The sequence below is a fragment of the Eucalyptus grandis genome, chromosome 1, assembly GCF_016545825.1.
Source record: "Eucalyptus grandis isolate ANBG69807.140 chromosome 1, ASM1654582v1, whole genome shotgun sequence".
NCBI lineage: Eukaryota > Viridiplantae > Streptophyta > Magnoliopsida > Myrtales > Myrtaceae > Eucalyptus > Eucalyptus grandis.
Window position 1 is genome coordinate 2,014,170 of NC_052612.1, and position 11,418 is coordinate 2,025,587.

The following is an 11,418-nucleotide window of genomic DNA, read 5'->3' on the forward strand; positions in this document are numbered from 1 at the left end:
TAAAATATGTCAAGTTTGCATTACCAACTTTCATAAAATAAGTTTTGGAACATTTCCTTGATGGACTCTCAAATGAGTAATGCATTTGGAAAATGGAACGAGCACAGCACAAGACTTCGTCACACGGGGAATTGTCATTGGTTTGTCTCATGCAAGTGGTTAGGACCAGCTGGTGTCAACTTCATAACTTGAACTTAGTCCATAACATTTGACCAAAAGGGCAAAAAAAAAAAAAAAAACCGAAAAGACCCATCTTGCTTCTCCTTATATATCCCCAACCCATCAAATTTAATCATCAAGAAAATTACATGTATACGAAGAGAGTTGAAGGAAGAACCATGGTCATCCATGAGCTTCTCTTGAAAGTTGTGGTGCTTGGGGCTTTATTGGGTCCGTACCACAATCACAAAGCAGAAGCTGATGATTTAATGACCAAGCCTGGATGCCGAAGTTCTTGCGGACACCTTGTGATTCCGTATCCCTTTGGATCGAGTAACAGTAGTTCCGATTGCCGCATCGATCACCCATCTTTTACTGTCTATTGTGATGACTCTGCCAACCCTCCTATACCTTATCTGGAAAGTAGAAGTTCTAACTTGACAATAAGCGACATTTCTGTTAAGGACCACGAGATGCGATTAACCGTTTGGACCGGTCGAGATTGCTATAACTCTTCCTGGCGTGATTGGTCTTTTCCATCGATCATCCTATCTGAATTCCCTTTATCCAGCACCAAGAACAAGTTCATCGGCGTTGGTTGCGACACGTTAGCCACCGTCAAAGACCACCATGGGAAGTACTCTTTCGGGTGTATGTCTTCTTGTGGCGATAATTCGGAGGTCATCAATGGGTTGTGTACTGGTATTGGCTGCTGTGAGACGAGCATCCCAAGGAACTCCTTTTACTACCACATCTCGATTCAAAGCTTTTCCAATCATTCCGACGTCCTGGATTTCAATCCTTGCAGCTATGCCTTCGTCGCACAAATCGGATCCTACAACTTCTCGGTTGGCGACCTTAAGCAGCTTAAATTTGGAGATCCCCCTGTAGTCCTCGATTGGGCAATAGGGAATCAAACATGTGAGGAGGCCAAGAAGAACAGCACAAGCTACATGTGCCCCAAGAACACCAATTGCATTGATGCCGAAAACGGATCTGGGTACAAGTGCACTTGCTTAGAAGGTTACCAAGGCAATCCTTACCTAGAGGATAGTTGTCATGGTAAGTTGATAACATCGACATTCTCTAATTTGTCCTTTGTATTAATAAGATCCGAGAAGATAGATACATTTGATGTTTGTGTGTTTAATTTATGTAGATATTGATGAATGTGCGGATCCAACGTCAAATCCGTGTGAGGGAAAGTGTCATAATATTGAAGGGAGTTATACATGTTCATGCCCAAAGGGTTATCATGGTAATGGCAAGAAGGGCAGTGGAGTTGGACAAGGATGCATTGTTAATCCATCACAATTGATGAAGATTTTGGTTGGTAAGTTCTTTCATTTTACTTGGACTTCCCTACTTAAAAAAATATACTGTTATCCTAGCTGATTTCGAGAAATTTATTTTTTAATATGTCTGTGGTTCAGGAGGAAATTAACTGTTTACATCACGATTGAGCTCTTTTGAGATTCACTCTTGTCAACGTCTGTAACTCTTCAAGCATTTTTTGACTTGGTGACCTTGGGCCTTGGGTAAATGTGAATACATCTTCCATCTATTGAGATCAGCTTGCGAATGCTGATATTGGTAGCGTAAGACTTGTAGTTGCGTGATCTTCATTGCCTGCTTGTAGCGCCGAGTCGCAAGGTTGTGGGATTGCATTAGTCATAATAATGACCTGAAAAACCACACGTCACATAAATTGCTTTTTCTATATGTATACATATGTATGTATGTATGTATAGAAGACTTGGAACATGTCAAGGATTTGTTCAGCGGGCCTTCTTTATCATATCGTATTTTTTTAATTATGAGCAGTGCTAATATAACGGGTACTGTAATTGCTTCAAAGTGATGGTGTATTCTGAGCCACCACCGCAATTTCAAGAAAAATCGGCTACCGAATGTTTACAGTCTCTTCGACTGCTTTTTATAAAGAAAATAAGACAATCCCTTGAGAAGGAAATGAAAATTAAAACTATTTTTTGTTCTTCCTGACTACATCTTTTGAATCTCAACCTTCATCTCATCTTTCCTCTATGAACAATCTTGCATTATGATCAGTTTTTTGTTTGTACTCAATTTTGCATTTTGTTCTATAGAGAACAGTGTTGTGATAATTTAGTCATAAACCTTTTGATTTAGTGCCAATTCAGTCAATTCGACTAATTTTGGAAGAATATTGCTGATGTGGACGCCGGCCGGTCTACGTAGCACCACCGGCATTTATTTGGACAATTTTTAATAATATTTTTAAATAAGTTTTCTTATTTTTCTGATTTATTTTATTTTATTTTATTCCTTTCTTCTTCATTTTGCTAGTGACTAGCATTGGCCATGGCCTGACAGGCTAGCCTCGCCTAGGCGAGGATGGCCGTCGCCTGCCAAAGGCCATGGCCAGTGCTGGACGTGGAGGGTGGTGGCTTCATGGGCAGTGGTGGGGAGGACGGTGAAGGAGAAGAAGATGTAAAATGAATTTTGGAGGAACAATGTCGTTTTACAAAACTATCACTCCACGTGGACTTTTTTTTTTAAAGGCCACATCAGATAAAACTTTTAATTATAAAAGCCATGCAATTTTTCTAACTGAAATTTCTTGTTGAAGGCACTTACGTGATTGCTTTTTCTCTTAAGTGAGTCGACAAAAACATTCAACACTAAAGCGAACGTTGTACGTAATTTTAGATGCTTTTGAATGTCGTACACAATTTTGGATGCTTCTAATATCTTTCTCCCATGCTTTCAAATTGACTAAATCTTTCCTCAAGTTAGCTAAACAAAACTTAAGGTGTAGAGAGAATGACGGTCCTATCACGTAAGCATTGTTGAATAATTCTATTGTCGGGAATGGCAAAACAAATTAATAACTAAATCATGAAATATATGTCATCATTGAGCAATTAAACAATACGAGGTCCATAGTAAGCTACATCAAGAAAATATGAAGGGATTTTACCAATATTCTATCCTCATTAACCGTAAAAACTTTATATAGGAATTGATCAAAGTCTGACTCAAATTTTCAAACTTGCCAATATACAACACTAACTTCGGCAGTTATCCCAAATCTGACGTGCCATTTAGCTTGAAATATTTACAAAATTTTAGTACGTCAATATTGTCTCTTTATTACCTATGACACTTCTTTTACTCCTTAACTCTTTAGGTCATTTCTATCTTCTCACAATCATTAATTATGCTTATTGAGTTTTTAAGACTTGATATTATTGTGTGGCGTGAAAAAGTAGTAGTTAAATCCGCGTACTTGCGCGGACGTTGATGGGATAAAAAGAACTTGCTCCACATGAGGCGTGAAGTGGATATGGAACATCCTTTTAGTTTTTGGACAAACAATATCTATCACGATATTATTTAGATAGCTAGCTGATTATTAGCGACATGACAACATTTATCCAAGGTGACGATACAAGTAAAAGAGGAAGATATAAGCAGCCTTCGCACTGAATATTAATCCATTTAAAAAATTTCCTCACAGGTACTAGTCCTTGCCCATTTCATGTCAACAGAAGTGATCCAGATGGGTATAGAGATGGGACTTGTACTTGAGTTATTTAAAATCATGCATAGTTTAATGAAAAAGTCTCTATAAATGTAGGCTGTAAATCAGGTGAATTTGGTTGCGTAAGACCTAGAAAACTGTAAGCAAGTTATACAATAGGACCATGGGAAAGAAAAGTATTCTTGTAGTTAGTTTGAGTTTATACTTTTATAAGTTCTTTCATGTCGAATTAAACTTGTTGAACTGGTCACCTTTTTTGTAGACCGGGACAATCGTGGTTTTCTTCATTTTTTGAGAATTAGCTCAACCAAATCCATTTTCCTAATTCAGGCTCAAATTGTATCGAAACTACTAAGTTTTTTTTGAGGGAACCTCACGATATAATTCTATAGAAAGTTTGAATGCGTGGCCGCTTTTACATTGTGCAATGAGTCGTTGTGCAGTTCATCATGTGGTTAATTATTCTAAAACTGGTGTTGTATACAGGTATTGCTATGGGCATAATTGTGCTACTTTTCAGCATAGGCTTTCTCTATTTCGGATACAAGAAAAGGAAGCTCATCAAGCTCAAAGAACAATACTTCAAGCAAAATGGCGGCTTAGTCTTGCAGCAACAATTACAAGAATGTGATAGAACCGCAAAAGCTGCTAAACTGTTTAGCGCTAAAGAGCTAGAGAAGGCCACCGACGATTATGATGAGAGAAGAATAATTGGCCGAGGAGGGCATGGTACTGTTTACAAAGGGTTGTTGCCAAATAATATGGTAGTTGCGATTAAGAAGTCTAAGTTCGTGGACCAGAGCCAAATTGAAGAGTTCATCAACGAGGTCATTGTGCTTTCTCAAATTAATAATCGTAACGTGGTCAAGCTTTTGGGATGTTGTTTGGAAACCAAGGTGCCTTTATTGGTGTATGAGTTCATCGACAATGGAACTCTCTTCGACCACCTCCACAACCCAAACAAGTCATTGAAGTTGTCTTGGGAGACTCGATTGAGAATTGCTTTAGAAACTGCTGGAGTCCTATCATACTTGCACTACACGGCTTCCACTCCCATAATCCATCGAGATGTCAAGTCAGCAAATATCCTTTTGGATGCTAACTATACGGCCAAAGTATCTGACTTTGGAGCGTCAAGATTAGTCCCACTTGATCAAAAACAATTGTCCACTATGGTTCAAGGAACAATGGGATATTTAGACCCTGAATACTTCCACACAAGCCAATTGACAGAAAAGAGTGATGTTTATAGCTTTGGAGTTGTGCTAGTTGAGCTATTGACGGGGAAGAAGGCGCTTTCTTTTGACCGACCGGAAGAAGAGCGGAGCTTGGCAGCGTACTTTCTTTCATCATTAAAAAATGACAAGTTGTTTCAGATTGTTGAGGAAGTTATTGCAAATGAAGAAAACAATGAGCAGGTGAGGGAAGTTGCCAATCTTGCCATGAGATGCTTGAAAATAAAAGGAGAGGAGAGGCCGACCATGAAGGAAGTAACAATGGAATTGGAGGGACTTAGAGCAATGGTTAATCATCCATGGGTCAGTGGTATCAATGTGGATCGAGAAGAAACATTTCATTTGCCGGAAGAAAAGACTGAAGTGTAAATGGATAGTATTGGGACCACGAGCACTGGGTACACAGATAGCATGAAAAAGCATGTCACGCCTTTGTTTAGTAGCGGGAGATGACAATAATTATGTTTTTGATACATGTTTGGGTATGTTGTGATGAATGTTATGGTTGCACTAGATCTCCATTGACTGCACTAGTCTTTCGGTTCTTTGGCATCGAAACTAGTTCATCAAACGGTTTCTATGCATGGAAGGGAACTCTTGAAAAGTCTAGCCTTATAATAAAGTCAGTGTAGTGATTCAGTAAGTGTTTCTGTGAATGCAGGATAATTTATCTTTAGAAAGCTCGGTGTAGACATGGTTTCCTCCTTTTACTACTTCTTGGTGGTGCTTTTCAGATTTAGGAGCTATATTGTCTTTTGAGTGTACCGAAGTTAAAATGACATGGAAGTGCAGATTTCTGTTTGATCGCCATTGTGGTATGTCAAACTTGAATGGATCTTTGTTCCCAGGTAATTCCACGGTCTAGCCTAACCGTCATACAAAGAAACTTCTCTTTTCTGAAGTTCCTCTCCCGCCGTGTTCATTGGTGGACTAACAATAGGACCTCCGTCTCGAAGCAACAACCGATTAGGTTAACCACATTGCGCTGATTAATTTGGGAGAGGATGATCAGCTCGTTGATGAATTCTTCGACCTGACTTCAGTCCAAAATCTTGGCCTTCTTGATGGGGACAACCGTGTTGTTTGGTAAGATCCCTTGCCATACTGTTCCTTGGCCTCCCTGGCCTATGTTAGTGGTCCGTGGCCTTCTTGAGCCCTTCATCGGTGAAGATTCTCGCCGATTCAGCGGAGCCTTCGTGCTCAGAAACAAGTCTCTGCAACATGAGGCAGCCCCATTTTCTAAGAAGAACTTCTCTCTTGTCTGCCGATTTTTCTTTGTCTAAGCCCCCAATATAACCAGGAAACACCCAAAAGAATCAGCAGGAAGCTTATGCTCACGCCTAGGAAAAGGCTTTACGTTCGGTGCACAAACAAATCAGTTGCGTATCACCCCACATAAGGTTCACACACGTGACACACCCCACATATGAAAAAAGAAATGAAATATATTTGGTATAGAAATATGCTTAACTTCCTTTTTCATTACTCATACAATCTTGTGTTAATTAACTTCTGTCCTTTTTTTTTAAAAATAAAATTTTCTCCATCAACTTGAAGCCTTTTCATTTAGACAAACCTTGATAACAGGGTGCGTCTTTTGGAAGAAAATTTTATTAAAAAGGAAAATATTTTCCGAAAATTATATTTCAGGAAAATGGCTAGTTTTATTTTTTTTGGTGATATATAATTGAAAAAATCTTCTGGTGTTTGGATTTCATTTGGAAAATGATTTTAATCTCATGCAAAAAAAAAAAAAAATCATTTAAAATATGATCTTTATTTTTTCTTTTCTTTCTCCTTCGCTAGTTGCCGGGCCTTGATGACAATCACGATAGGCCATTGGCGCCTTCGTCGAGGCTCGACAAGGGTTGACCTAGCCTGCCGTGGGTGAGGTGTTGGCAGTGGAATCCACTTCATTTCTATTGCAATTTGATATCCCCTCAATGTAACCGAACACTTTTGATACCTAATTGATACCATCTCTATCGGACAAATAATTAGTAGCGTATCGGTATGAACTCATGCATTAAACACATAATATAAAGTGATATTGGACGATGACAAATCAATGAACTGCTAAGTCACAAATGTTGGTAACATTGAGCTAAGTCAAAAATCTCAGACAAAGCTAAAAATTCCACATCCATCCCCCATTTTTCCTCCGCTCTTCCTACTTCTTGGACACAGCTAAGTCTTCACAATAAATGCTATATAATGCATAAGGAATTGCAAGGCCAGTGATGGGGCAACGCGAATATTGAGTGGGATCCTCGGCCAACCATTGTGGAGAGGATAGGCATTATCCTTAAGCCTTCTAACCATCCAAAAATCCTCGATTTGGAATCGCTCTCTAAAACCTTTTGTTGTTTGAGATGATGTTTCTCTCAACTATCATACCTCCATGTTGAAACCCAAATTAATGCAGCCGATGACTATATGACAAGAAAATAGAGGCAGATGGTTAGGCAATGACTGACTCAAGTGCCTTCCTCTATTGGTAGAAGGTGTCTAGAAGCAGTTTTGACTGTATCGTTAATGGGGGATTAGCACCAAAAATTAAATTTGTGAGCTATATCTGTGATCTTGTATATGTCATATCTTCATTCAGGACCGTGATATTTCTATTGATATTAGATGTTCAGTAACAAACTCGGCTTGGTGCATCGATGTAAACTATTCCTAATAATCTTGTACTTGCTGCTTCTGTGAATTCATAAGAGGGTGATGTTGCATTAGGAATAAGAAAAGGTTTGAAACAATAAAATTTTAGCAAATCAACTGGTCATTTACTGTGCGTCTAGACAAATTGTGAAATGTGGGCAAAGCTTCCCTCTCTGGGAGAAAACGTCTGATTATGTTCCAGGAACCACATCTATACTGTCAAATAGTAAGCAAGCAAGCTGTGTGGACGCTTTCTGCTTCAGAAGGCATGCATCATAGTCCTAATCATCACTCATTGTTTCATGTATTGTTTAGTACTATGCTGCACTTTTACAGTGATGGAATGTTGTCTGAGTTAAATTTCGTTTATCCCTTCATTCTGAGTTGGATTGAGGATCTTATAAAAGAATTGGTAAAGATGAGATTTGAGATGCTATTCAATTTGACCTTGTAGCATGCGCATTTCCTTGCCTGTAAAACACATGTTTCTAGTTCGAAATTGCAATTTATGTGCACATAGTTCCATTCAAGAAGAAAGCCTACCATTCATTTTTCGCCAGTAGCTTTACTCTTTTTCCCTTTTGGCAGACTTGACAATTGAGACTGACGGTTGAAGCCTCTTCATCGAAGTAAATTAGGTGGCTCTGTCGTAGGCTGCTTTCAGAAAGAAACTGGTCTCAGTTGGTGATCGAACAGCCTATTTTTTTTTCGCCGACTTTGTAAAATTGTTCGTTAAACGGTCTTCAGTCCTATTGCACACGGATAATTTTCTATCAGGGGACATGGTAAAATGTGTTCTCTCGTTTCCCTCTTTAATTCTATCGTTTTGTGTGGAAATCCATGTTCTTCCACAGCACTTTTCAGCCAAAAGGTGAATGTGGAACCCATCGCCCGTTATCCAACCCTCCCCTTTAGGCGAGGTAATAGTTGGCAGCCGTTGCCGTTGCCTAGGGTGGTGATGATGGTCCCGAGTCTTTCCATGTTAACCGGCGAGGGTCGTGGCTGTTGCCGCCCATGATCTAGAGTTCGGTTCCGACTATTGGCAGTCACTACTAGCAAGGGCCATTGCGCGATTGTTGGTTGCCCCCCATTGTCTCCCTCCTATATCTATGTAGCTTCCCACTTTGTTCAATGCGTTAAATACTTGTTTAAATGATGGGGTAACTACAGGTCATCGTTTTTAATTAGCCACATCAGTAGTTGTGATTAAATTAACTGCGATTTCAAAATGGGTAACTAGTTTGGCTAAAATTAACACGAAAAGTTGAATTTGGGAATTCGACAATTAAATAAATTTGATGAATTGTGTATAAATTAGTTTTAATTAAAAAAATCTTTCATTTCTCAAACTATTGAGAAATAAGTAGACACTTAAATGCTCCAAAGTATTCTTTAACATAACATGATAAGATCTTACTCCCTTCTTATATCAATGAAACATATATATATATAGTTATAGGTCACTTAAACGGTTGCAACTCTGCTTTGCTTCAATTAGATTATTACAATAACTCGCACATCATATATATATATATATATATATATATATATATATATATATATATATATATACACATGTGTATATATAAATAAGTATTGTTCACTTAAACGGTTGCAACTCTGCTTTGCTTCAATTAGATTATTACAATAACTCGCACATCACTGATTGATACAACTTCATTTTGACTCACTTTTATAGGCACTAAACAATCTCATATCAATAATGTAACAGTCAACGACCGTATGACTACTTGTATGTTATGAATGCAACATATATTACAGACAAGGTCTAAGAATTCATTGTCTACTAACTGGAGACTCATATAACAAAGGGCATTGCCCTAGATGCTGTTGATATAATTTTCCTATTTGTTGGATGTGAGTGCCATCGTCTAAATCACTTTATATTTGTAGGATACGCCCAATTTGTATCCCACAGGATCTCGCGATCACTTTCAATAAACATTAGTCGCGAGCTTTCTTTTTTTTTTTTTTTTTTTTGGTAAGGGTCACAAGCTTTCTTTGAATCCTTTATTTATTTATTTATTTATTTTTTAGCTACGACGACTTTCTTCCCATCTTTGGGTTCGAATCCTAATTGCATCTTTCGACCCTTCATTCCCCTTGGCACATGCCGCCGAACTGAGGTGCTCATGGTGAATTCACTTCATTTCTATTGCAATTCAATATCCCCTCAATGTAACCCATTGCTTTAGATACCATATTAATACCATTTCTACAGGACAAATAATCAATAACATATCGGTATGAACTTAGGCATTAAAGACACAATATAAAGTGATATTAGACGAGGGCAAATCAATGTACTGCTTAGTCACAAATGTTCGTAGCATTGAGCTAAGTCGCAAATCTTGGACAAAGCTAAACATCCTCCCCCCTACTTCTTGGACACAGCTAAATATTCAATCTCAACGCTATATAATGCATTGCTTCTTATGAAATTTCTTGAAACTTGGAGGTAGTTCTGCGCAAGGGCCTGAGTGAGGATATCGGACGTGGTGCCACAAGGGAATCTATCGCCTTCGCTGCTCGTCTGGCTGCTGCAAGCGACAGAGCTAGAGGTTAGTAGATTTTTTATGTTCTCTCTTTTCTTCCTTTCTTTTCTTCCCTTGGCTAAGAGTAGACACATTCGTTTTTATTAATAGAATGCCTGTCATTGCCTTACTGTTGTAATGTAGGTTTTCTTCAACTGGCGGGTGGCACCAAAGCTCACATAGTTGCCGGATTAAAGAAACATGGGCTATTCCAAACTAAATATCCTTCTGGTGTTGCCTCTTCTCTCGTTTCTGTTCTTTCTGTGGTTTTTTTTTTTTTTTCTGTTTATATTTATCCCATCTCTTCTGGTTTTAAGCTAATACTCTTATGTATTACAAGAAAACTTCAAGGATGGGCAATAAACAGTCGGATCGCTCAGGCCATTGGATGTGTTTGGTGCCCTTTTGATTTAAAAAAATTACCTATAGTTAGTAGTTTTTGGTCAAATTTGGCTGGAAGGATTAAATTGATAAATTTTTAAAAGGATTAGGACATAATTAGCATAACTGAAAGATTTACAACTAAATTTGCACAAATATAATAGGTTTATGATTTTTTTGTTAATTTTTCATTATAAACCTCTTAGTCTTCCTTTAAGGCAATGAGTGCTTTAATGAATTATAAGGTTGTGATCTCCCACCAGCTCCAACCAATATGCTCTTGTTGATTTTTCATTCTTTCTTATTATCTTATTTTAGGGATGTGATCTTCCACCGCATACGCTTAATTAATACTTGCTTGACTTTTCAAAGCTTGGCAAGAAAATGAAAGCACCCTCATGACACATATTATCTCACGTGGCAAATTGCCAAGAAAATCGACGGCGTTGACTCAGCATTTACTTGAAACTTTACAGGTGAGTTTGAGAAGATTCTCAAAATCAATTTCGGACTGCAAAAGTCAGATCTAAATGTTGCGGGTTTTATTCTAATTCTTCTTCTATATTTGGGTGGGTTGGTGCTGTTTCCATTTTCAAATATGAATACGAACTGACCTGGATCGAGGGTTTCTTGCTTTATCTAATTATTTTTTTTTAAAATTTAATTCAAACCGATATTTTCTTGGAAAGTCTCTCTGTTAGGTAGGTCTCTAAGTACTCAGTATCCAATTACAATTCAATGGAAAATTGGGTTGCCACTGCACTGCTAACAAGTTTCCATCACTACTTACTGAACAACATATGATTAATTACTAATGATGTGATCACTGCATAATTAATATAGTCGAGACTTTGACTAATGTATATACTATTTAGCTTCTTAAAAGCTCGATCATCATTTA

General features: G+C 38.0%; 1 protein-coding gene across 1 annotated transcript; it reads left to right on the plus strand.

Annotated features, from left to right (window-relative positions):
* The first annotated feature begins 304 nt into the window (after positions 1 to 304).
* LOC104448371 (putative wall-associated receptor kinase-like 16) lies at positions 305 to 5,563 on the plus strand. The gene is made up of 3 exons (XM_010062202.3): positions 305 to 1,221; positions 1,319 to 1,492; positions 4,172 to 5,563. Exons 1-3 carry the CDS (start codon positions 309 to 311, stop codon positions 5,287 to 5,289), a joined length of 2,205 nt encoding a protein of 734 aa, XP_010060504.2. The 5' UTR covers positions 305 to 308; the 3' UTR covers positions 5,290 to 5,563.
* The last annotated feature ends 5,855 nt before the right edge of the window (positions 5,564 to 11,418 follow it).

Coding starts and splice junctions, on each gene's coding strand:
- LOC104448371 (XM_010062202.3), top strand. CDS start 309: ATGTATACGAAGAGAGTTGAAGGAAGAACCATGGTCATCCATGAGCTT. Junction 1,222..1,318: donor CCTAGAGGATAGTTGTCATG/GTAAGTTGATAA, acceptor TAATTTATGTAG/ATATTGATGAATGTGCGGAT. Junction 1,493..4,171: donor ATTGATGAAGATTTTGGTTG/GTAAGTTCTTTC, acceptor TGTTGTATACAG/GTATTGCTATGGGCATAATT.